The sequence below is a fragment of the Cyanistes caeruleus genome, chromosome 1 (genome assembly GCF_971803275.1).
Source record: "Cyanistes caeruleus chromosome 1, bCyaCae1.hap1.1, whole genome shotgun sequence".
Classification (NCBI taxonomy): domain Eukaryota; kingdom Metazoa; phylum Chordata; class Aves; order Passeriformes; family Paridae; genus Cyanistes; species Cyanistes caeruleus.
The window spans coordinates 119,050,237-119,077,569 of NC_141701.1; the positions used below are offsets into that span (position 1 = coordinate 119,050,237).

General features: G+C 39.5%; 1 protein-coding gene across 4 annotated transcripts in view; it reads left to right on the plus strand.

The window, feature by feature from the left end:
- HIBADH (3-hydroxyisobutyrate dehydrogenase) overlaps nt 1-27,333 on the plus strand; it is a 175,121-nt gene that overhangs the window by 113,459 nt on the left and 34,329 nt on the right. For 2 of the 4 annotated variants that reach the window (XM_086852978.1, XM_086852991.1), the window contains one exon: nt 7,420-9,376. The exons of the other annotated variants lie outside the window; for them this stretch is intronic. Coding sequence is in view for 1 of the 2 variants with exons in the window: in XM_086852991.1 (XP_086709117.1) it covers nt 7,420-7,446 (27 nt within the window). In the remaining variant the exon portion in view is untranslated. Of the gene's footprint in view, nt 1-7,419; nt 9,377-27,333 lie in introns of those variants that run through there. 4 annotated transcript variants of the gene reach the window in all.

Here is a 27,333-nt window from a genome sequence, read left to right on the forward strand (position 1 = left end):
CAAAAAAATCTGTTTGCTTTTTTATTATAATTTTGGTTGTGATATTTTATTAGTGGAGGCTGCGACACCTCAGAGGAGTAACACTCGGCTGGTTGTGGCACTTCTGGCATTTCCTAGATTATACTCTGATTAACTCTGCTATATTAATAAAGACCTTTTAGTATGCTTTTGTGAGAGTAATTTCCTAGGGATTTCAGGAAAACATATGGAAAAACAAACTGCATCACATGGCATCACACTGACACTTCTGTGAGTCATCAGAGTTGAACCTTTGGATCTCTAGCGGGTGAGTTAAACAACTAACCAATAATAATTTTAAGCCATCGTCATTCTTGAAGATTAGTACTAGAAATATTTACCAGTTTTCATAGTTATTTGCTGACAGACAAACAGTGAAACTCAGGTTGGGGTTTTCAGTCGTCATTTATGGCTCTGAAAGTATCCTCCCATTCTCAAGTGCTAGCCTTTGATAGACTACTGGGAATGGATGCCTTTCATGGAAAATTGTCCATTTTAACAGCCCTCCAGTATTATTTTGCTTTCTATAATCCTTGATATTTCAGTTCAAAATAAAGTTTAAATGATTATGCTGGTGGTACAAAACAGGTTAGCATAGTAAAAAGGGACTCGGGGTTTTTTTCAGCCATGCTCACAGCATTTCTTATCCAGCAGAGTGCATAAACTGCACACAGATTCCCTCATGCACACAACCCTTTGCACAATCCTTTGATCTTTGACAGGAATCTTCAGACACCCTTTGGAATGGGAGACACTCTTGTAGTCTGTTACAGTTGTGGGTATATTTTTGGAGTAAACAATTTAGTTAGAGGATGTTTTCTTATTCTTAAAATGACATGAAGTCCTCAGAAGGACATGAAAATACATCATTGTAGCTTTTTACTTGTGGGAATATTAGCCATTAATAATTGTCTGGAATAAAATAAAAATGGAAATACTGAGAACATGATGCATAATCACAGATCTATAAGACATGTATTACTCATGAACACAGGATCAAACAGCTGCTTTTCCTGCCTTTTACAATGTGTTCCTGACATAAAATTAACTGTATTTATTGCACTAGTATCTCACTTGATGTTGATTCCCTACCTCTGTCTGTAATTTCTTCTGTTGAAGTTCAAGGACTGATCAGGGCACTTTGTCCTGTAACATCTTGCCAGTCTTTTAGAATCTCTGGGGGGTCTAACTCTCCAGAAATTCCTACTCTTGTCCATGCCCATCTTCCAGCTGATAATGTGTTTTTATCTAGCTCTCTGACACAGACTTTTTCTCCCAGCACAGGAGGCATGACACCCTGATCACATTAAGGATTACAGCATCAGGAACCAGAGTTTTCAAATTTTCACCTGATCCTTTTTGTCGGCTCTCCAGAGCTTCCATGCACCAGAGCGTGACCACAGCTGACTCCTCTTGGACCCAAAAGGGAGAGAGCTAAAAGGCAGCAGAGAAACAAACCTCTGTTGATTTCTCTGATTACAGCTGCAGAATGATTTTGAGAAATTGCTATTGAGAAATACATCAACATATTGTTGATGCCTTTGGCTTAGTGAGTGATGATCTAATTTCTGTTCAATTGACCAGCAGCCAATTCACATTTGGATCAAAGTTTGAAACGCAGCTTGTTTCTTATTAGGGTGCGCTGGTCATTACAAATGTGAATCATAACAACCCTTAGTAAGGGATTAATCCTGCAAAATGATGAACACTTTGAAGGAGGGCAGGTGCTCAGTGTACCACCAACCTTGTTCTTCATGTTACCAAGTCACACCATTTCTATGAATGTGCCCCACCAAATTATTCATGAAGCCCTATTCTGTAAATACAGACTTTCATACAGACAAATATGTTGTAACCTTGCTGTTCACCAAGGAAGGAAAAATTAATTATACTCTATGCTCCTCATTCACACCTGCATTATGGAAGACTTAGGTCAATCTAAACCAAATCTAAACTAAAACTGTGGGAAATGGTCTTTCAATGATTTGTCTATTTTACTCTGATTTCTGTCACAGATCACCAGAAAAAAACCAAATTCCCTGAGAAGTCATAAATAGATCTATCCTACTTTTGTCTAAAAATAAAAAGCTGCTTTAACTTAATCAGTAGTAGCAGTTGCATGACACAAATGAGAAGATTACTGGAATTAGTTTAGATTATAAAAATGCTCTGTGTCCCTCATTAAAAGTCTTAACAAGAGTAGCTAAAATTGAAAGGAACAGTTGAAAGATCAGGGTCAACATCTGTTTAATTTTTAGCTATTTTAATTGTAGTTCATGATTATTTTAGAAGCTAAAGAGTCAAAGGAGAAAGAGCAATGGGAAGAAGACAGAGTTCTTCAGGGGACAATTCATCAGTTGATTCAACATATGGTGTATGAGAAAACAGCAAATAGAACAGAGTTCTCTTAGTCATAAGCTAATAATAAAGCCTCTAGCCACTGTCCAGGGTAGGGTCAGGCCTTCAGCACTTTGAATTTCTGACTGGTGACACGTTGCAAGAAATCCAGCGCACATGAACAACACATGCTGTCTCTGGTGAAAACAGCACTGACAGGAGCCACTCACAGTACGCCAAAAGTTCCCATTTTGTCACTCAGTGTCCCCAGGTTCACTGCACCTTAGTTCAGCGTGTAGCCAAGGGGCTTCCATGACAAAGAATAGCTGATGAAGGCCCTTGTGCCATCAACAGAGGCATAGATGGCGAACCTTGCAGAGGATCAGTCATATTTCTTGCAGACTAGGAACAGCTTGCTTTTTTTACCCCATAACCAGTCCACGACCATTTGGCTTCATCAGTGCACGGTAAAAAAGCTTTAAGAGACATCAAATGACCTCTTACTTATGGCCAGACCAAAAAGAAGAAAGTAAACACTTCTGCCTTCTCCTTAGTTTAATTTCTGCCTTAGATGTTGCCTGGGGCCTGAGATCTCTGAATTCAAAGATGAAAAAATGAAGCACACTAAAAAGGATGAGTTCCTTCTCTTTTTTCTCTCTGAGGACTCCTCAGGCTTTTATTCACTACGTAAAGTAGAGCAATCCAGCTACCCTTTCTGCATTACAAACTTTGCTAATAAAACCCAAAATCAGACAATAAAAGCACACTTTCTCCTGATGCTCTGTTTTCTCATTCTTTCCCTCTCCCTGGCCCCACCTGTACTAACACAGTCACACTTTCAGTAGCCCTTACTGGCAGCAATGCAAGCTTTCAGTTTTTATTAAGAAGGCTAAATCAGGAGTTTATAATAGTCCTTTTATACTTTTAATGTTGCCCATTTTACTGCTGCTTTAACATTCATTGCCCAGACCTGGCTTGTATTCCATGTTCCCAGATCTGAACAACAGAACACCTCTATTAATTTAACCATGTCCTTTCTATTCCTACATTTCTTAAGTAGCACAGCTGTGATTTTGTCTTAATTTCCCTAAGGTCCTTAAACATCTTTCACATCCATACCTGTAGTCACTGCCAAGGTAGAAAGTCAAAGGGAAGTCTGCAGTCCCCTGTGCCTTTGAGAAATCTGCAGTCATAAACTGATTTGCATTGTCAGCTGGGAAAACATGTCCTGTAGAAAAGTGGAATAGCTATTGGGTGCACTTAATGCTTTGACAAGCCCAAAAAAAGGCTCAGCCAATTACACTGATGCTTGAAGGAGGGCCATGGCTTTGTGTACTTAATTCCCACCAAAAAACTGGGTTTGACTGTTTTCCTTCCTGATTTTGGCATCTGATTTCAAACTGCAGGCTGTGCAAGACCAGCCTTCTTTCATGCACCCATCTCTCAGGTTTGGATACCATTCAGCAGCCTGGTGAAGATGTCAGAGACAAGGAGATGGGGAGGAAGAACAACAGAAAATCTTGCTCATGTCAGCTGCCTGTGCTTTGGTGATGGTCTCTAAGGTCTCTCTCTTTATGCAGTTGATTATGAAGCCACATTTCAAAAAGTATTTAAGGCCTCTAAAACCAGAAGTGGCTGGGATATTTTCCAGAGCTAGCTTGCTGCTGAACTGTAACCAGTAATACAGCTAGTGGATGTACCAACACCCAGACTTCAACTCAAACAGGAATTCAGGCCAAAAGTGATATTCAGAAAGCCTCTGTTCAGACACTGTTCCCTGAGGTGCCTAAATCTGCACTAGGGCTGCCACAGCTCTTTCTTGAATTTAACTCTAGCTGTCTAGCTGTTCACTGATATTCACAGCCTCAGATAACTTGCCTGTCTGGACTAAAATGACTGAACCAAATATTGATGGAGTTTGAGATGCATGCCACTCCTTTAGGCACACTGTTGCTTAGGGCAGGTCAAAGATTCATCATGCTCTTTGTAAAGTTAAAAACCTCAGAGAGGAAGACATTTTCACAGCACTGCTCCTGAATGGACATTGTTCTTGCTCTACACACCAATGTACCTCTTCACCCTCAACATACTAATGAAAAAAATAGTGTGATACAGCGTGACCTCCCTGCAAGCAAAAACCAAGCACCACCGTCTACCTAAATGGCAATACATTAATATCATTATCGTATTTAATATAGTCAAATTTATCATTAATCAGTAAAACCAGCAGCAGTATTATGTTCTTCCTTAAGTGACAGATTTATCAATAGAATAAAAAAGCCTTTCTATTGGGACATGGTGACATAAAAACAGGCACCTTAATGGAATATCAAAAATAACAAGAGTCAGAAAGGAGATCACTTTTACCAATAAAGAGGAAAAAAGCTCAGGTATTGACTAATTTGCTGTAAATCTGTCTTTCACTTTCTAATCAATCATTAACAATCAAAGGCCACCTGGCTTAATTGTGGCTAATTTTCAGGAAGACTGATCTGTCATTCCTTGTGCACTGCTTGGTTGATGTGAATATTGGAACAGAAAAACCATAGCACTAGTAAAAGAATGAAGAAAACCTGTCATTAAAGGATTTTTTAGACATCCATAAAACTTTTTTTTTTCCCCATTGGCAAATGCAAAATATGACTGTTGGTAATCATTCAACAAACTAGCAAGAAAATAATGTTTTTCTTCCCCTAAAGGCTTTTATAGAATGCATGGACACATACAAAATCACAGCTGTATTTATTTTTTAAAGCTGAATGGCATCAGGGTTGAGGTTTTCTACAACCACCATCAGAAAGATATCTTCTGGCATGTGGGTCATAGAAAGATTTTAGAAGATTCCACCCTAATAGGGTAAACAAATACTCTGGACAAACACACTTCCTCTTTGGTATTGGGAAGTGTTTTAGTGGAAGGCTAATTAAAGCCCTAGCAACTCTCTCTCTTCTCTGCAGGAAGATCTCCTCCTGTTTGAACTCTTTACCTGGGTCCATCTTCCTAGAGAAAGCAGATGAGCAGCTCCAACTCTTGCTTCTGACAGGACATGACACCATTTACAAGGGTTGAAGGTTCTGGGGGCCTGGTCTTGGGGTCATAGCAATGGTCTGACTGCACTCTGCTGATGGATAAAGCCTATGTTTTACATTCTGCCTGAGTAATTGTGATAAATATTGATAGGTGTGCTCTGTTACTAATTTATTTCAGGCAGAGCATGTCTCTGAAGCTGTGGAATGACCTTGACAGAGCGAGCAGTGCTTACCAGGCATAAGTATCTCTGCTGAGGGCATGGCAAAGGCCAGGGGATCCTGTCAACACAGCTGAAAGATACTGCTACTCAACAGGAGCTTCCTTGGTGCTATAGAAAGATAAGATATTGCTTAAAGGCAGAAATTTAAAAGTATTCAGTATTTTTCAGGATATCTCTGAAACAAGGTCATTGAAAGATAATAGAAATATTACTGGGGCATTGGAACTGCAAAAGGAGGCATTTCATCCCTTTACAGGGAGAAGATGTGTCATTCCTAGCCTGGTCTTTTTCCTGAGATGTGATCCTTAGATCGGGGTTTACCACCAAGCTGTTTGAGGCCATACTGTCCATGCTGGTGCAGTGCTGTGTTTATGTGGTGTGCCACAGACAGATCCTGTCTCTGTAGGTACTGTAGAACCCTGGTTGGTCTCACCTTTTTCTAAGATTAAGGCTTTAATCTCAATTTCAATTACCTCCATAAAATTGTATTCAAACATTTTCCTAGCTCACCTATTATGAAGGGGATCTCCCTCTGGGTTGTTGCCATTCAGCTTGGCTGCCTTTACCATAGACTTTACTGGTTGGCATCGGAGTCATTTTTCATATACAGATCCATCTGCAGTTGTAGCAGCATTTTTTCACCCAACTTTGCCAGGTATTTTTGCATTTCACTGGTAGCAACCTATTTGTAGCACCTGGTTCATTGGATTCTTAGAGTACCTACACAGCTCATTTACTCATGGCATCACTGAACCTGAGCTGAAACTCAGGAACATATTTCCTCCTCCTCTGCTCCAAAGTGGAAACACTTTTAAAACAGTCTTTCCAGACCATAGTTTTTCCCTGTTGATTAATATTTGACCATGAAATTATCTCAGTTGATTAGAACATGGTGCTAATAACACCAAGGTGCTGAGTTCACACAGGTTGGATCCTTGTATGGACCATCCAGATAAGAGCTGGATGTCATGATCCTTGTGGGTCCCTTCCAAGTTAGAATATTCTGTGATTCTGAATATAGTGAGGGTTTTGGTTTTTCTGTTCTAGCTGACAAGATCAGCCCCTCTGTCTTGAAGTACAGTACTCATAACTCATACATCATCTCCCCAAATTGACTATTAATTTACATAGCCAAAATGATCATGCTTTACATTGTGATTTTATTTGTGAGCAACTGATACAGGACTAATAAATTTTTAATAGATATTGCAATAATTTGCTAATTGAATATTATGGAGTACAACAGGCTAACTGGCTTCATGTGACCATAGCATAAAACCGTTGTTATTCTTTCTACTAATGTCCTTAGCAATCATGTTTAATTTAAGCCATAATACATGACCTGGTGGCAGGGACATGTCTATCTATGTGGGTCCTCTGCTAAGTGCTTCAAATAGGGAATTTAGTAACCCCAAATGTCTTAGAACAACAACAAACACACACAAAAATCAAGCACAAAAAATCAAAATGTTATAGAGTTTCATGGAAACCTTCCTCCATATCTTGTAGGTCAGTTTCTTGACAGCAGTGAGACATTTTGAAAATGGACAATTTGTGGCTTCTAACCCCAAATATAACAAGTGAATTTTCTATGTGTGTTAGAGTCTGCAACTCCTAAGTGTTTCTCTGAGGTACATGTCACTCTTTCAGTGACAAGCTTCTGAATTCTGCAGAAAATCATGTCAGCTGCACCCTCCTTATTTGCTAGACTTCCAGCTGTGCTTTTGGCTGATAAACATAAAAAATTAAATAGTAAGGTTAACAAATATCTCACTCCTCTCTAACTTTTCCCTCCCATATCTGCTTTACTATAGGAAAGAAGATCTGGAACTTCTGCATGACTCTGAAGGGAGATCAAGTTGGCAGTGGGTCAGAACAATATATTTCCTGAGCAGAACCTACACCAATGGACATCTGATCACACAAAAATCTTGTATATTCCAGCCCCAATGCACTGTATCAGAGATATTTCTGCTGCTCTGTATTTCCTGTGTCTGGGTTTTTGTCACGCAGCCCCATTTTATCCAAGCAATGCAAATGAGCCATAAAATATTGATAAATCTTATCTGCACTTTTTCACCTTTTGGGGATAAATTCCGATCCTCACTGCAAGTAGCAACTATCTCCACTTAAGCCAGCATGGTGCCACTACTTTCATGGATATAAGACTGGGATGATTTTGGCAAAGACAGAACAGGGAAGGCCCTGTTATGTGGAAACACCTCTGCTCTGGAAAATTATCCACTGTTGATAAACAATAACCAGCTAGTCCTCACTCACTATTGCAGGTTTCCAGTAGGATTTATGCTGATCCTGCTATTGAAGTGGTTCATTAAAAGTGACAGTGATGCTGGGACACTGGGGCAATCATGGTAGTGTTCTGCAAAAACACCTCAGAGAGCACCTCAGCATGCCCACTCTAGCATAACCAGTGGAAGGTTTTTTCTATGATGAAAAAAGACAACTGCTGCTATTTTCAGTCCATTCCAATAATGTGCTTCATTCTAATCAGAAGGAGAAGTTTATACTAAACAAATGCTCACTTTCTTCACTTCCTTTTTCACATCAGTCACTGTCAGATTGATACAGAAAATATGGCTGTTAATAGCTTGCAGTGGAACAAACATTTGCATAACTGTTACCTCAGAGCCCATAACTCCGAGCTAATTGGCTGATGGTGATTAAAATGATTAAGTGACTGTAATTTATATGATTAACCAATTAAGCCATTCTCCTGTGATTGGCCCAGGGTAGGGTCTGGGATGTGAGCTTGTTTCCCAGCATGCATGCCGGCAGTGCATGATATTAAATATTCTTTTAAATACTTGCTCTTGTTCCTGCCAACAGCACTCAAGGTGCTTTAAAGGTATTTTAATTACTCCATATCATTTGTGTAGCACAGAGAGTCATAAGTTGAAGGCAACCTATGAATTATTAACAAAATAAATCTAGCACTGGCTAGGGTAACACTGAATTACCGAAGGCAGTAAATAGGACAGTGAATTTGATCATCCAGAACTGATGGATGACTGACTGGTGTAAATATAGGCAATATCACTGCCTTGAACAGGAGTTACACTGATTTATCCCAGCATGACATCCAGATTTTGATCCCTGCAAACTGAAAGTTCACCAGCAGGTCTGAAAAAAAAAAAAAAAAAAAAAAAAAAAAAGACAAAATTAATTGCAAATCCTTCCAGGTAAAAAAGCAACTGTCTTGGTTAATTTGTAACCAATTCCATTAGGAGTGCATTTGCCAAGGCAGTGAGTGTTGTTTGAGTGAGCTCTGGTTCTTGAAAGAACAAGGCAGGTGGGCAGGAAGCAATAATTAAGCATATTCTCTGTTAATCTCCTGCTAGGTACACTGAAGGGAAATCTTGCTGTGGTTCCATCCCCCTCTTTCCTTCCCCCTACCACCTTCCTGTGGGCTGCTGTTACGAAACAAGGGACTGCTCCTTTTCCAGTTTTTTCCCCTCTCATCTCCTACCAGCAGACAGTTTAATTCCATGCTTCCTGAGGCTAAACACATCACCTTCATTCACATTACTTTCAATTTCAGCTGCTGTGTGTCCTGAAACTTTAAATCGGTTGCCAGTTAGCATGGACTCTCAGCTCAGATTCTGCAGCATAGTAGTCTTTTAAGACATGAGAGCAATATGCTTTTCTTTTCAACTTACCTGAGATTTGCTTTGTGTTTTCTGGTCTTTCTTGACTGATAATTAAATGTCAACACAATATAGAGGACTAGTGTTTTACTGTCCTGTGGGTTAACTACTTCCATGTGCAATTTTGTCCAAAACAGTGGGCTTGTCAAACAGGAAAATATTACACTTAACTGTATTAAGCATCTTTGTGTTGCTGACTGGGTATTCCCAGTGCTTCAGAGGATGGTGTCTTAGGGCATGGTATTGAATTCTTCGGGTAACCAAGGTTTGAAAAGTCAGTTGTTCCATGGTGGATATAAAAATCTGAACAACCTCTTTTGATCTAAATTATTTGGTCAAAATGCCTTCCTGAGGAAGCCTGTAGCATCAGGATATCTGTTTTACACTACACTGAAAAAAAAATAAATAAATACATTGCCAATACTCCCATGCTAAGCCTGTAGTGCTCAGCCTATGGTGCAAAGCCAAAAATTCATCCTCTGGCTTTTTTTCTACTGGATGGCATTTTCTCCACGTTACTCACAGAAAGTTCCAAGCAGTGCTCTGGGACTGTGTGTGAAACAGCTCACGAAGCTTCAACCCTGAAGTCTGTGGACATGTGTACCTGCCTGCCTATCACATTACTGATATGCCAGAAACATTTTAGACTTAACCCTGAGAAGAGTCGTGAAAACTCCCACCAAAGTAAACAGCTAAGTAAACTTAACCAAAAATTAGAGCAGTAGTTAAAGCTGAGGCTGGGGGACAAAAGACACTGTGTGTGACCTTGGCCCATCATCTCACCCCTCCCTTCATCCCTGTTCCCTGTTGTCAGAGCGAGGTATTGCTCTTTCATCACTCCTAGCAAAGCTTGAGGACAAGGCCATTAATATACATAATGCACTCACAGAGTAACAAGATGACGTCCGTGGAAAAGCTTATAAATAAACATAAATAAGGACCTGATGAGTAAAAGGCTGGTCCTGCCCTGGCTTCAGTGAGACTTATAAAGGCCACACAGAAAATGCATCTTAAAATAGACTATTTGAAGGTCGTAGCCTCCTGCCCTTACCTGTCAAGACCTGAGCGGAGGCTTTGCCTGTGAAGTGATGGCACTGCTGATGACATCAGCACTCTCCATGCAGGTTTTGGCAGGTGTTAGCCATTTGTTTCACCTTTGCTACTGTTCACCCAGGAATTTCTTCAGAGTCATGACTCGCCATGTGCTTTCATGGCAACTACCATTTAGTTGTATGAAAAAACACATTTCTGCTGAAGATCTGCTGCCATGATATCAGAACTTGAGAAAAGGCAGAGCCTCTAACTGATTCTTTTGACAGGTTATAAAATATTAAAAGAGGGTAAAGTTTTAAAACTCATTTTTACGTATCTCTCTACAGCCAAGTGCTGCTGGCCTAAGGGATCAATGAATGAAACATTGCATAGAAATGCTGAATTCATGTTATCCTTGGTAATCTATATTTCAAAAATGAGACTGAGCTCTTAAATGACCCACACATGGATTTGATCTTCTCCTCCCTTTTAACTTGCTCTTCAGTAGCCTGGCTTTAAAAAAATTAACTGTTTCGGTAATGTGGGAGTCCTTTCATTCCTACGGTCTTCTGATTAGTTCCAATAAAACTGAATAGTAATAAAGTTAAAATCCATTAGTGGCTACAAGACACACAACAGAACCTGTTCTGGTATTTAAAAAAATGAAACCATTATAGCATCCTGTGCAACTTTGTATTCAGCACAATTATTTTTCACATTTTGCTTTCTTGCTTTGTTTTTGTTTTGTTATTTCAAGCCCCAGCAACATGAGCGTAATTTCCCCATGTAATACTATAAAACCTATTCTGTCCGAGTACTGCAGTAATGGCTCAACATGACTGAAAAAAACCATTTAAAAAGACCAAGCCACCTTGATAAGAATTCTACTGATTGGAACATTTAAGACTTCACCTACATGTAAAGAGATATGAAAGGAGATGATTTGTAGAGGGAAAATTTTTCTACTGAAGACCCAATGTCTACATTGTCTATGTCAGGGCTGGGGGACAACTTGAAGAGTTTCCAGACGAGCACAGGTGGGTTTCCCTGAGATACTGAAGCCTGCTGTGCTCTCCCAGAGATCTTGCAGTTCTGTTTTACCCAAAACAATCCAGATTTTGCTATGAGGCAACATCCCAGGGCAACTCCAACAGCCTGTGCAGGAGCTCAACCTTGCATCTAAAGCTGCTGCACAAAATGGTGGAAATACATTCTTTCAGCTCCTGGTTCCTCGTGGTGCTTCCTAATCATCAAATTCCAAATCTCCTCAGAAATGCAATGCCTCTCTGAGGGTAGTTTTGGCTCAATATGATGTTTGCACCAGCTCCACTCCCTAAGGCAGTTGAGCAATTCCAGCACTCAGCAGCAAGGTCAGGTCCCCCACAATATGCTTTTTTAAAAAGGAACTATGGGGAGGAATCTCCCCTTTTCTGGACTAGTCCCCAGGAGGGATGTCCAACCCAAGGGGCCCAAAATCCAAACCTCCCTCATCGCTGGGCAGCCAGCAGGGTGGCAGGGAACATTTCCTTGGACTTTTAGCACCCCCAGCTGAGGAGGAAACTAGCCCTGGCTTTATCTTTCCCTGGTTAAATACCTTAACCACTAAATACCTACACAAAAGGACAAGCAACCCCAAAACCTCCACCAGCAGCCAGGTTTTAAAAGGGAAGACAGATTAACACAGTGCATAGATGAGGTAAAAACCTCCAACAAGTGCTTGGATCAGAGGGTTTCCTCACAGGAAAAACAGTAGACTTTCTCCTCCTGAGGAATAATTGGGGGCCTGGCAGGTGTGCCTGGTGCTTAAAATAAAATAAAAAATTCCATGACTGCACTTTTCAGTGAAGTCCTCTTTTCCTGGATGAAAATCAATTAACTCTTCACTGTGCCTTGAGGCTAACAGACAGGAAAGAGATTAACAACAGGAAAGGAGACTTCAGCTTTATTGTACAGCAGCATAGGGCTCCCCATGCTTGATCCACTCCATGAGTGCTCTAATCCAGGGTCCTGTCTCAGCCATGAAAGTCCAAGGCATTTAAGCACATGCTTAACTTCAGGCATGGGAAGACTTTCAACAGCCTGGTGGAAGTCTGGCATTCGCCTCTCCTCCTCCCCCAGCTTTGGGTGGGAGTTACACACCTAATTGTTTTCTACTCCTTTGAACATTTCCACTCAACATGCTTTCCTAGGCAGTGAAGAACTGCTGAGCTGGGGCCTTCTGGAATAACTGCTCTGTTAGGGAAGCTGCTCATTAGCCCTCTGTCGTCTAGTGGCTGGCTTTTGTCCTGGGGCATGGGAGTTTATTTGCAAGCTAGGAAAAAAAAATCTTTTTTCAATTCAATTTAGGATGATGCCAGCCATTCTAGCTAAACAGTCTTTCCTTTTTCAGTCAATTAAGTACCTGGCTAAAACCAGGGTCTGTGTCACACTGGCTAGGCTCCGTTAAAAAAAAAAAAAAAAAATTAAATAGAAAGTTTAGTTGCCCTTGAATTATATTGACTGCCTTTCATTTTTCAGTTAGAATAGAGGGTGACTAAAAGTGCATGTTCTATCTTTACACTAGACATGATGCTGTATCTTGTAATGAGCCATTAAATTTGTCTTCTTAATGCAAATCCTCTCAAAATAAGAAGCATTTATGTACTCCTTATTGTTTATAGCCATTTCCAAGCTCTCTGATATCTGTTATGTCATCTTTGAGACAGAAAAACAAAAGAATTTTGGCAAGATTTATACCATGCCATTATAATTGTCCCTGGATTAGTCCCTGTTATCTTCTTTTTTTTCTTCTTCTTCTTCTTTTTCTTTTTGCTATTTAAGGTGGTGCTAACAGGTGATTGCAGAACAGCTATAGTGAGATCAGAACCAGATATGATTAGATAGTTTTCACACACTCATTCATTTGTAATTATGTTTTGAGACATAACAAATAGGTAATTTTTAACACTGAGATATTGTTCTTATTGACCTGTGTGCACGAAATGTCAGTGGTCTGCATCTGGGTGTAAAAAAATGCATTAGGGCTGAAAATTTGGTGGTTTAATTAGCACTTTCAAAAATTTGACAAATCTAGGAAAAGCTGATTTTTGTCATCAAAGTTTTCTACTGAAGAGGCTTCTTCACACCAAAAGCAGTGTTCAGCAGAACTGAAAACTTGCACTTCAAAAAACAATTAAACAAGAACATTGCAAAGGTGCCTTCTGCGTTGAAATGCTTTCATTTTTCGTCTTAACTCTGTAATTGGTCCATGTATTTGACCTTACACCAGGGTCTCACTCTGAGGTATGATGGCACGTTTTGAGTCTCTTTGCTTTACTTTATTACAGGCAAAACTGGTGAATCAACATTGAAAGGAAGGAATTCAGGTCATGAATAACGTCTGCATAGGCACACTTTCCTTTTGAAAGGAAAATTTACAGGTTTTATGTTTGAGTTTTTTTGAAGAAAGGGCAACTTTTTCTGTGGAAACTCTTTGAAGACTTCGTTTTTATAACACGCACCACTTTCATATGTAGAAATACATTTAAATGTTGCCTCTTTTCTTCTTTTTCAATAGAGCACTTAAGCATGTTTACTTAAAATTGAGCAGCTGGTGCTGTTTTGCTTTGTGTGCCCCGCAGATTTCTGGTCTTGAGCACTGAGTTTGGATTTTTTTCACAACACATTCCTCATACCAGCTTGAACCTTTCAAGTTCTGGTTGATTTGATTGATTTTCTTTATTTTCACAAAATAGACTTCTTACTCCTGCTTATCTCAAACTCTCTCTCTCTTCTGCATAATTCTCCTCTCTCAGGGCACACCCACTCCCACACCATCTTCTTTCTCTTCTGCTGTCTCTCTGCTGCTCCACTCATGATTTAATTCTTTAGAAACTATTGCTGAGTGCATTTTCCTATAAGTTTGTCAAATGGCCTCAATGGGGCAACCTTTTTCTCAGTTTCTTGGTGGTATATGAAAATATAAAGCCACAGGCATTTTATTATGCTGCAAAATTGGGTCAAATGCACCTTCTGAAAAAGTTGGCCTCTATCAAAAATAGGTTGCTTAGCCAAACACAGCTGTGCTAGTTGAACTATTTCTTCCTTCTTTAAGAAATATTAGACCTCAGTCTCTATAATTACCTGTAACCACTGTAAGAGACGATTCAGGTGGTTTCCCACTCTGCAACTGCCATTTTATGGGATGTTTAGCAGGCAAAACACCTCATTGAAAAGGCAAATATACCTTCTTGGTATGCACGAGAAAATTCAAACCCTGATATCATCTTATGTGAAACCAGTTTTACAACCACCACTACTGAGCTGATTGCATATCTCTTTTGTGGTTCCCTTCCTCTTAACAGAGACAGGATACAGGCTTAACTAATGAGGCAAGATAATCTATTCAGACAAAATAATTTATTGGCATAAATCAAGAGAACATTACTTGGTACTGGAACAGTGGTGGCTGGAGCAACTGGAATGGTGAGGGTGCATCCCCAGCTGTGCTGGAGGAATCTGCAGGTCTGTATGAGTAACTCAACTGCCTAAGCTGTGCCCTTTCTGCTTCATCTGGACATCACCTGTCTCTTCCTTTTCACTAGCAGGGCGTGTAATTTATACAAGATACTGCTTAGCTTCACAATATTTTCTCATTCAAGAGGAAGGTTATATTCAAAATAGTGGTGGGAGTGCAAAGGGAAGTGCTCGGTGAATTAAAGTAAGGGGAAAGTAGCAGGGAAGGAAAACAAATACTTGGCCTGTTTCATAAGGTATGGACAGGCAAAGGGACAAGGTACAAACTTCCAGACAAAACAACACTGAACATCATCAATCTTTGACCTGAAAATAGGGAAGGACAAGAGATGGAATATCCAAAGTTAGACCATCTCAATGGCACAATGTGGTGAAAACACTAGACTTGGCTCCTAATTTGGTTGCACAATTGCATTTTACCTGCTCAGAAAAGGCTTTTTCCTAAGGTCTTGTTAAATTTCCTCCTAAATGAGCATCCATGTCTTAACTAATATTACAGATGTGCTAATCTTTAAATTATTTTTAAATGATCCCTGCTTAACTTTGAATTTTTTAGGCTATGACAAAGACAAATAGAAATAAAGTGATAAAACCCCTTATAACCAACTTAACCTAAATGTTTATACAGTATACCAGATTAATTAACCTTATTCAAAAAACTTTTAACATGGGAGGATATATAAATGCAGATCCTTTATAAATGCCGATCTTCCTGCTCTGAAACTGGAGCTGCCTGTGATCTTTATAGCAGTTTCCTGTGCTGTGGAAGACTTTGGTCTGAGATCAGCTCAGCTAGCCTGGATGGTTCAGAGTTTACATCTATATTCTGGGCTCCTAAATACACAGCTAATAGAATAGAACAGAATAATGAGATGATGTTACACCTTAGTGCTTGGGGGGTTTTGCTGGCATTTACTACCTAGAACAAGAGAGGCCAACAATTGCTGTCCTCTCTGCAGGTCCCTCATAACTTTTGATTGCATGGGTTACTCTCTGGCAGGTGAAGATCAATTAAATTACCACAACCAGATGGTCAGAGAAGGGCTTCCTGAAGAATAATGGAAAAAAGAATTTCTCAGAGACTTGCAGCATGTTATGAAAATAGCAATACCACCACTATGACCAATCTACACTTCATTAAGGGAGAGAGTCAGGATTAATATCTGAATGCAATCTCTGCAGTGTCTATTCCAGCAATTATTTGTATATGCACACACATAGGAGATGGAGCAGAAATAGTGGAGAAATGGCACACAATGCCTTTTTGCTTCCCTAGCAATGTCACACTTGAAATATGAAGCACTCTGAGCTGATGACTTCCTTGTGCTGCTTATACATTATCCTGCCTGGGCAACAACCAAGTTCTGTGCAACAGTACTTCATTATTTTAATTAAGCTTATTGCAAGAGTAATCATCATTGCCATCAGTATCAATCACCAGTAATATTTCCAGTGATGTCTGTAAGTGATGAAGGTCCTAACTGACAATAAATAATAATGTTCCTGGCTTGAGTTGACACTTCATTGGACTTTGCTGGGTTGCTTTAAGTACTCCAGGCTCACTACAAAAAGAACTATTTATCTATGACAAAAGCCAGATCTAAATCATACTTGTTTTGACTTCCCAAATGACTATGTTCATAATGTCGGCAAAATTTATCCTTTTGATTATGTCAGATACCAAGTTCGAAACACATTTTGAAAGAAATTAGAAAGGTCTCAATACTCTGCTGCAGACATACTTCCCCATATATCTTTAAGTAGTATTAATTTGAATAGGTTCTTTATTTTAATGAAAGAAGACAGCATAACATTGTTTGGATCACAAAAATGCTTTTACCATTAGTAAGGAAAAGTCTGAATGGACATCTTTGCACTCACATCTAAACAATCCCATGTTGTCAAGACATGATTGGAAGGTATTACTTACATATTTAGTTCAAATTATCAGTGCATTTGCTTATTCCTGTCATTATGCTGCTGTAGATTAAACACTCTGCCTGTTTTGGTTTGTGCTGTGATTTTTCTTAGCTGGACAAAGGCACTTCTGGCAGTTTAGAAATGGCTTTCTTATTTTTATTTCTTTGTGTGCTTGATGTTCATTTGGAGTTCAGCAAGAGGATATAATATATATACAATTGTTCCCGAAACATAGAACTTAAAATGTTAGCATAGCATTTCCAAGAAGTTTTGAAGTATTAATATAACAGTAATCCTAAATTATATTTTATTATGTCTCATTAAAGAAGCAAAAGCCAGGACTATTCATAAGCAGTCACCCACTTCAGCAATAGCCAGGCTCAGATGTAAGATCAATCGCTGAGCTGACAGTCCATCCTTCTTTTTTCTCTCTGTCCTTCTTTCACCTCTCTCTTCCCTGTGAAAGGCAGGCACTGAGCAGATGTCACTGGGGTCTTTGATGGGTGATAGCAGAGAGGATCACTTATTGCAGCAAACATTTGACAAGACTGACATTTCCCAAACCAGATTTTCAGGAAAGAGCAAATTTTATGTTTTGTACTTATCAGTAGGCAATGCAACATAAAAACTCTCTCTGATGGCACAAAACAGCAAAGAATTCAGCACACAGCAAATTGCAGGACAAGATCTGCTGTAAATACATACCTCAGACTGTGTGGGGGATACTCAATAGGCTCCAAAATAAAAGCTGTTAGAAACAGTCATCCACAGGATTGTCCTGTATAGCACATCAAGCAGGGTGCACAGCTCCTCTGGGGCTACAGGACTGTCAAACAGCTCAGCTCTCCACAGCAGGGAAGAGGTGGGTCTGAGAGGGACTCCTGCCTCCTGCCCACTTCTGGCTCTCCCCACACATGCACAGAAAGAAAAGGAGTGCACAGGACAGCCTGTGGGGCCCCTCCATCATAGTGGTAGGAATTCAGTTTTAATGGTCTGTATTAGAAGAAGCTGAAGATTTCACTGATTTTCAGCGTTCTCCATGGTAAGTAGTTCAGGCAACAGAGTTTTATATCCAAAGCATCACAAAGAAAGGCTTCCAAAAGTGGACAGCAGAGGAACTAGAGACAGAGTAATTAAAAGAAATGGTACAGTTCTCCTGGATGAAGCAATTCCTTCTTTTTCCATCACACATGGTGTAAAGGAACAAGTTTGTATGAAGCACTGACAACACTGAAGAACATTTCTCCGATTCTTTCTTGTCCCCAGCACTCATTTCATGCATGCTGCCATTTTCTACATCAATTTTTTTAGTGCCAGTAATTTATTCTAGTGCCAGTATGTTTCATTTAGGAAACACATTCCAGTTTGTCTGTCTATCTATCTATCTATCTATCTATCTATCTATCTATCTATCTATCTATCTATCTATCTATCTATCTATCTATCCATCTATCCATCTATCTGCCTGCCTACATACCTGCCCATATCTCCCTTTGTACTAAGTCATTCCAAAATCCAATGTGAAAAGAAGCACTCTTTCTCACTTTCAAGGGGCTGAACCAACAAAGTATTTTCCAAGGTAAGGCAATTTGCCACTCTTGTGTTCCTCTTTGTGGCTATTTGCTGCTGAAAGGATGCAGCCTGGTCCATCCTGGGTGCTTATGGAAAAGAAACCCTCAGAGGTAAATCTCCTGTGTTGCATCAGGAGCTCATCACATCCTCTGCTCTCTGAACACAAATGCAATGCAATTTTGCTCTGAGAGTCAGGCAGCTCCTGGCCAATCCATCCCTCTGAGAACTGTGGACACAGAAACAGAAACATTACCATTATTATTTTCAGGCCTTGCTCAGTGCATAAAGCTATCATTGCTTCTCTGAATGAGAGTTGCTCTTTCTATTTTTTCCACTTCAGGGCTGCATCCCACCTTCACAAAGATGTCTCACTTCCCTGGTTTCATCTCCTTACAGGTGTTAGATATGCCACATAACCCTTCCTATAGATCATGTTACAGCAAGTCACACTCCTGGTGCTTTGGGCTCTTTTTAAAATTACATTTTACACATCAGTAAACTTGTAATGTAGGAATGGCTTTCTTAGTGTTATTTATATCCCCGTGTAGCAAAAGAATTTGTCAGAGAGTAATATGAATGTTATTTATCTGACGGCTCAGCTTTATTGGCTGCTACATTTCATGTCCCTCAGTAATTTTTGGCAGAGGAGTAAATAACAGTGCTGTTAACCTCTAACACCAGTATAAAAATAGGCATTTATTAAGGAGTAAATATTACTTTAATTATTATTGTCCTAGTTTCCTTTCTCTGAAAAAAAATTAGATTCCTCTGTAGATCTAAAAAATACCCAAATTTTATGTAAGTTTCAGACAGTTATCTAGCCACTTGCTCTGGATAGTTTCTGGTACCTTTGGCATTAATTAAGGAACATATAATGCTTCAGCCACCTGATTGGGTAAAATTAAAATAAGCATATGATATAGTAAGTTAAACCAAGGCATCCAGGGCTATACTGACATCTGTCTGTGCCACATCAGTGGCTGCCTTCTGTGACCTGTTCTAACCTCAGATAAACACCAAGCAGACCTATGAAGAGACCAGACCTACCACTGTGTCAACAGCACAAGTCCTAGACAGTAGCAAAGGGAAATTAATTAAGCCCTAAACCCTCAGCTCTCTCAGCAAGAATTTAAAAACACACAACACTCACATCTTCAGAAGACTTTTTACTTCAAGATTCCTTTGGTTTTGAAAATCAATAGATGAGATATATGTAAATACCTTGGGAACCAGCGTTCCAGCACCTCACCAGGGATGTTCAGCACCCTGCAGGATCAAGGCCTCTGCAACCCTCTAAATCCTCTCAAGTGGCAATATTTCATTGCTAAGCAATGGGAGAGGAGTATAACTAGCATGTCTGTTTCTATGGCAATTGAAGCAGAAGGAAGCACTGGGGTTTGTTACTTCAGAGAACTCTATCTTCTGCTGCTGGATGCAACTTTCCTCTTCAAAATCTCATCTGCTTCACCAAGAGGAGAAAACTGATGACTGTTAGCATGGAGAGCTTATCAAATATCTAGTAAATAAAGCAGATTTTTATATAATGTGCAACTGTACATATTGAGTTACATTAAAATTATGTAAAGAATAACCTCTGGTAACCCTCTGAGGTCTAGTTCCTCCCATCTCAGGTGTAGCACTTCTATGTAAGAGGTCAACAAGTTGAAAGTACCATTACTTCCAACTACAGAACATGCTGGATTCATCTCTGAAGGGTATCTTTGCTCTGGTAGGTATTTCCACACATTTTATTTCATTCCTCAGGTGGCTTAAGACAGATGTTTTTGTGATGGCTAAAGTCAGCATCTATGAGCTGTTGTGAGCCTCTCATGGGGTTAGCAGCACCAGTGTTTATGTCAATATGGGGCTCACTCCTTGCTTTTAACCATAGTCCTCCCTGTGGCTCAGTGAAAGTGTTCAAGCTTTTACATCTGACAGTAGCATCTCTATGTAACATTGGGACATAGCCTGAGAGAAAACAAAAGAACTTCTTTGCCTGACAGGCATGACAGGGTGAGACATTTTCTCCAAGAAGCCTCTGGAGCCCAACAGGCCACAGGAATCTTCTTTTTGATGTCAGCAAGGACTGAAATTGGCTGGAAGATAGACCACAGTATGATATATTACGTATATAGATTAGTATATGTTAATAAAACAATATTTCTTGTGGTAAATAAGGTAATGAATTCATATTGAGAGAGGAGATTCTGAAAGCTCTGGAGGATATTTATTCTTGTAGATTTAGAGAGACATGCTCCTCCCTCCCTCTTTCCCTTTTTCTCCCTCATTTGTAGTGAGACTCGAATCTCAATTCCTAGAAATTCACTAAGTGTTTTTTTCCTTTCCTGGTTATCCATTATGATTTTTAGCTCAGCCCCCTGCACACTGACTTTTTCAGAAATAATATGTCATGCAGGATGTGTTGCTGTGCACATGTTCAGCTGCTGCACAACTGCAGGGCACTGCAGAAGGTCATGTCCAAGGACAGGCCCAGCTCGGGGGGGGATTGCTGTGCTCCCACCTCAGGAAGAAGTTCAGCACTTTCAAAGCTCTGGAAGTCACAGTTTACTGAAAAAGTTTCTGACCCACATTAAACTGTTTAGTGTCCAACTGTTTAGTGTTTATTGTCAAGGATGGATAGATGGATGGATGGATGGATGGATGGATGGATGGATGGATGGATGGATGATGGATGGATGGATGATTGATGGATGGATGGATGGATGGATGATGGATGGATGGATGGATGGATGGATGGATGGATGATGGATGGATGGATGGATGATGGATGGATGGATGGATGGATGGATGGATGGATGGATGGATAGATGGATGATGGATGGATGGATGGATGGATGGATGGATAGATGGATACTGTGCACCCATCAAGCTTGAATCTGTCTTCACTCACAGAGCCAACAGCACTGTTGTAGGTATCCCCTTTGCCCGGCTCCTGTTCTTGAACATGACTTCTTTTTCTAGTAAGGCAAAGCTGAAGGAAACCAGCCTCAAAACAGATAGAGGTCTCATGATGCAGGAGCTCAGGAAAAAGGAAAATATGACCAGTGGAAAGTGGAAGTTCAGAGAGAGCTACATGGAAACTTGTGCAAATGTTGTGACTTCATTTCTAAGCTTGGGAGGTCTTTAGAAGAACACTGTGTTACAATCTCATGCTCCCCAGTAACACTCTGTTGCCTGATGTCCCAGACAGTTTGTGCCTCCTTAGAATCTAATTACCCAGGTTTGCTCTTCGAGGAAGGTGCATTCACAGGGAATGTTGCAAAGGAAAGAGCCAAGGGCAAGATGGTTATGGGTACAAGGGACTCAGCTCTTTATAGAGGTTATACGTTTGCAGGAGGTGAGCACAGCTTTGTTTCTCACAGCTTTGTGGTCATGGCAAGAAAACAGAGATACAGGAAAAGAAATCTGGAAGGAAAAGACAGTAGAAGGGAGAAAATGAACAAACTAAGGCTCGTGGAAGGAATTTGAAAAGGTAAGAGGTTTTTGCACATTCTATTATTAGTTCAGTTTTATGTGTGGGATTAAGATTTCAAGTTCAAAAGGGTCATAAACCAGGTCCAGTAGAAAAAGTCAAGTTAAAAGGCTTTGCAGAGGTAAGCAACTATGCATTAAGTGACCATAGCTTTACCTATCAAGACTGGGGACAATTTTGTAAAAAGATTTTGTAAAATCAGCAAATTATCCATCAGAAGAGCAAACAAATATAATCACCAATTTTCTTGCCATTCCCTAATATGTCTTGCATAATTTATCTTTTAAAATTCAAAAGCATTAGTTCTAAGAAATGTTAATTTTATTTATTTTTAATTAAAAAAAAAAAAAAAAAAAAAGAGAGAAAGAAAAAAAATCCACCCATCAGATACCTTTCTCAAGTGCTAAGAGCCCTTTAGAATGATTTTGTCTTTTCAGAGTGCTGTCTTTAGGAATAACCACAGTATATTGACACAGGAAACACATCTAAGGAAGAATGGCATAGAGGAATATTATGTAGATTTGTGTACAGTGACATCCCATCTTTTCCTCTGTGCAATTTTATCACTGCATTTTTGTAATACAGACAGAGCTATACAATCAGCCCAGGCATTCAGGAAATACAGTACCAGTCATATTTGTAGAGCTGACTTAATCTTTGGAACCTTCCATGACAGCATAGTCAACCACTGTTTTATTGTGAAGAGCAGACAAATATTTTTAGGTAATTCCTTGTAAACTTAAACTTCTGCATTTAGCTAAGCTGATACAGAGGGGTAACCAGCAATGCAATAAAAATACATCATTTACATCTTCCTACATTTAAACATATTATCCACACAGAAAGTTATTAAGAGCAAGTTATTTATTTCATGCTCAGGGTTTCTGAAGTCTGCAAAATCAGCAGTATGGAAATGAGTAATTTTTGCTCATCTCACATTGTTTAATAGGTTAAACTGAGCATAAACTCAATGGCAGCATTGTGATTCACATCTAAACTAAGCTTTGTTTCTGTTATGATATAATCTTCTACTCCTTAAGGGCGTCTCCAATTCCCATTGAAGTCAAGGAGGGTACTTCCCTTGATGCAAAATTGCTGCATAAGATTCTACACATGCGTTGTGTGCAGTAGCTGCTGTGGATGCACATGTCACAACCCATGGAGCTAGGATATACTATGGTGTGTGTTCATTTCAGGGAGTGTAAAATCACTTCAGGCAAAATCTTCTTACAGTAGAAACCATGTAGTTTTATTAGTTTTTATCCTAATATCATAGGGTAAGTTTACATATTTTTCTAAAATATAAAAATCATGTATTTATTTAAAAGGAAATATTATTAATTACTTCTTTACCTCGAAGATTTTTGAGCTGTTAAAAAAATTGATCAATTCAGAAAACATTTTTTGTGACTTTTTTGTCACATTTTTTCTGTAAGCTACATTAATTTCTTTGTTTGTTTTCCATCTGGAAAATGGAAACATTTGTATAAATACTGTAAATGGGTGTAGTTTTCAGCTTGGAGGCAATTACAGCTGGTTCTGCTAGAGGACTTAGGTGTTACTGTCACATTTAATGCCTTTGCTGCCTTAAGCCCAAGGGAACATGAGCAGCCACAGAGGGCATTCCCCCTCTCACAGAGATCTGGGGTGGGAAAGCTTTTTTTTCTTCTGTGAACCTTAATCACTGTATGTTAGAATGAAGTATTCTTTAGAATAAATGTTGTTATCCCCTGTAGAAATCTTAGAATGGGCAGACCATCCAGTCAGGGCAAAAATAAAGGGCTTGGCGCAGCTGGAGATTCTTCTTCCTCCCAGCTTCCATCCAGCTGTCTGCAGCACATCCTACACCTCCTTCCCGTGATTCCCTAAAGATCACAGCATCAGTTATCACTCAGTGTCAGGGCACAGACAAAGACCTCCAAGAAGAGGAGGAGATCATGACTTTGTGAGGAGCAGGTAACAGTACATCTGTTTGTTCCCATCCACCCATAGGCTGTTCTTTCTTCCTCAGCGTGAATATTTAACTATCTTACATGTAGCAAAGCAGCTTCAGCAGGAGTGGTTGAATCTAACTTCTCATGTTGCCTGGGGCAATGGGACTTTTCAAAGTGGATGTGCATGCATGTCTCAGCAAGTAGAAGAATGGTTTGGTCTCAGGTCTTTCATATCTCAGAGGAAAGCCCTGACTGCTGGATTCCCAAGCAAAAGTACAACACTGGCAACCTCTGCCAGCTGTATAAGATGTGCTCAGGTGCTGCAGGTATGTGCCTAAATATTAGGCATTAAAATACCCACCTATCTTGAGACAGTTCACTGAATTCACATGGAAAATGTAAAGTTCTCCAAGAACTTTCAAGTAATCATTTGTTTGGGACACTCAGCAGCCTCAAGGAATTGGTCCATAGGCCTGGGCTCTAGCTGAGCTCTCCTAGTTCAAAGTTCAAAAACTGATGGAGCCAACATGGTCTCACTGCATTTTTTTTTTTTTCTACTGGTCCTGGATTCAATCAGAGTCAAGCTGGTCTACATACCGTGATGGGATCAGGTCTTCTCCCAGTAGTGCCATTTGGAAGGATTATTATGAGCATAAATCAATTGCCAAAATATTTTTGCTACAAATCTCTACCACATACCTTACAGCTGCCACAGAGAGACACTCTTCTCACATGTTCAGTTCAATGAGATTTGATAATTCCTGGAACTCTCAGAGAAAACAGGTCTGCTGTCACCATGCAGGACCTGCTTAACATGCACACTAGTAGTGGCTTGAGAGCAGATGGAAGCCTCTACTCATGGAAAAGTGTGGCAGGGAGTCGAAACTCCTCTCTGCACCAACATTTTCTCAGCATATTCAAGAAATATGGTAGTGTGGAGATTCAGGATGCCTGGCACTGCTCTTGTCTTTCTAGCTTTTTAAGGATCAGCCCCCTCAGTGTAATGCTACTTAGCCCAGGTGAGCTAAATGAGATGGTTTTGCTTTGTGAGCATGGTATGTATTCTATGCAACTGCATTCATGTTGGAAATACAATTTAATTCGTCCTTTTCTTCAAAACTGACAAAGCAGAGATTGAGTAAAGACAATAGAGACCTGCTCCTTGACTGGATTTTAAAAAAAAAGGACACAAAAAGTGTATTAGGGTCTTACGACTTTTTAATAGTTGTTATTCAAGTATAAGTGAGATTCTTTGTGCACTTCTCCTTCTTCTCCAATACAAATATTCTTTTACTTCAGCGTGTCTGCATTGCTCCCATATTTTGTTTCTCCTGGAAGATAAAGCTTTCTGTATTTATTGAATTGTGAGAAATACGCTTACTGAAAGTCCAATCAATTGCTTCAGAGTTTACCTCTTTATACATTCATTTTACCACTAGAAGAATGGCTTATTTTCCTGTAAAAAAGAAAAGAAAAAACACCAATATAAATGGTTTTTTTAGTTGTCTGAATAATCTTTTAAATTTTCATATAACAGGTGAATAATATCTGGAGTTCTGTCTTCCCTTGCCTTCTCCATTTTCTTCTTGTGGAGAGCTCAATTGTAGAAAAGCTTTGTTTTCTTTATATGGGAAAGATATTTGCTGTATTTGGTGTTCAAGGTAAGTCAGGTCCTTGGTGCTGCTGTGCTAAATATTAGGCCATGAGTTTTCAGGGAAAATGTAATGCATGAGCAGAAATTGAAAATTAGAGTGGGGTGTTGTTTTTTTTTTTTAATAAGCTTCTTGGGCTTATTTCTCTCTTCCTCTCTTCACTTTGCTCTTTCTGACAACTAATAATTTAGTACAGGAAAGGTAAACATCACACAATGAGAGCTTGTCATGGAGTTTATTTAGTATTTAGAGAGCTGATGTATGTAGTTAGGAATTAAAAAACAACTCATCAAAATTAACCTTGCCCACAGTGTTTATTTTTATCAAATTAAGTTGATTGAAGTAAACCTAATTTCTCCTTACCGGCCTTATGTGAAATGGCATGGCAGAAAAACAGCATAGCACATCCCCAATGCACCACCATAATTTTAAAGTATTTATTCACCTGTGTGTCTTGTTTCAATGACAGAATATGAAGTTACAATGAGGGCTAACGTACTGCAAACACGTGCAATATGGGAAGGAGAAGATGGCAAAGAAAATAGATGGACACTTGTCAGAGAGGTCATCTTTAACTCTTAGCAGTGAGGTTGCTGGCTTGGAGAAGAGAATCAGGAGTCATGTTCCTCAAGGCAAGTCCATAAATCTGTCTGTTGGGCAGAAGATCCTAAATGGTGCAATCCCAACAGATGTAAGCCTACACCACAAAACAGCTAAAAGCTGGGTCGTCCCAGCTTAGTGGTAATATACCAGAAGAGTTTAATTATCTGGGTCTCTCAGAAGAGTTTAATTATCTGGGGCATTACCCTGCCTATGGCTACATGGCTGGTAGTCAGCTCAGAAGCTGCAAAAGTTGCTCGGTTGCAGCAAGCTGGCAATGGCTCTTACAAAACATCAAATGTGTAGGTGCTCCCTGTAGATGATCAAACAGACCTGCAAGAGATAAACATAAAGGCTTTGTCTCACAGGTGGCTCTCTTTCTTCTCCTACGTGATCATCAACAGTGAAGAACTTCCAGACTATCTTGTGCTCTGGGGGGAATTTTGTGCAGGCCTGGTGATGTTTACACCTGAAGAGAAAATAACCAGGTTCCTGTGTCTCATTTGCACAGCATGAACAATATATTTTTTCTTTTGAGTAGTCAAATGTTGAATAAATGAGCTGAAAATGAATACCTGGATCCCTGCTAATTCACCCAGTCACCTTGCAAGGCCACTGCCTTGTTTGCAAGGAATGTTAGGCTCAAAGCCTTGCTCCAGGCTCCACATATTGTTCCTATTTTTATAATAGTCCAAATCTGAACCTCTAAAATCTCAGAAAGTTCAAATCTGGATTCAGATTTTATGTTACAGCCATAAAAACTAATAATAACAAATTTATCAGAAACAGGATGCCTTCCAAAGACCAGGCATGGTGGAAATATTAACAAAATCTAAAAAGAACTGTTAGGAAAGATGAAACTGTAACTAATAATCAATCTTTTGCATTTATGCTCAGTAGGAGGACCTCATCTTACTGTAAAGTTGTTCTTTAAAGGTATCAGTCTACAGAGAGGTTTTGGTTGCCCCCTCCTTGGAAACATTAAAGGTCAGGTTGGATGGGACTCTGAGCAACCTGATCTAATTGAAGATGCCCCTGGTCACTGCATGGGGTTGGACAAGATGACCTTTAAAAGTCCCTTCCAACCCAAACCATTCTGCTACTCTATGATTTTATGATTCTAGGAATCTAAGGATCATTTTCATATTTTATTCGTAATAATGCAGGCTGGAGGGTAACTCAGTAAATGGAACAATAAGAAATTTCCAAAATCAGATAATGTTTACACATGAGGTCTAAACAAACTAAAGCACAAAACCACTTTAATTGTGGTACAGGTAAATTACTGATCAAAGATACCCTAACATAGGATGAACATAAAGCAACAAAGATGATATCAAAGATG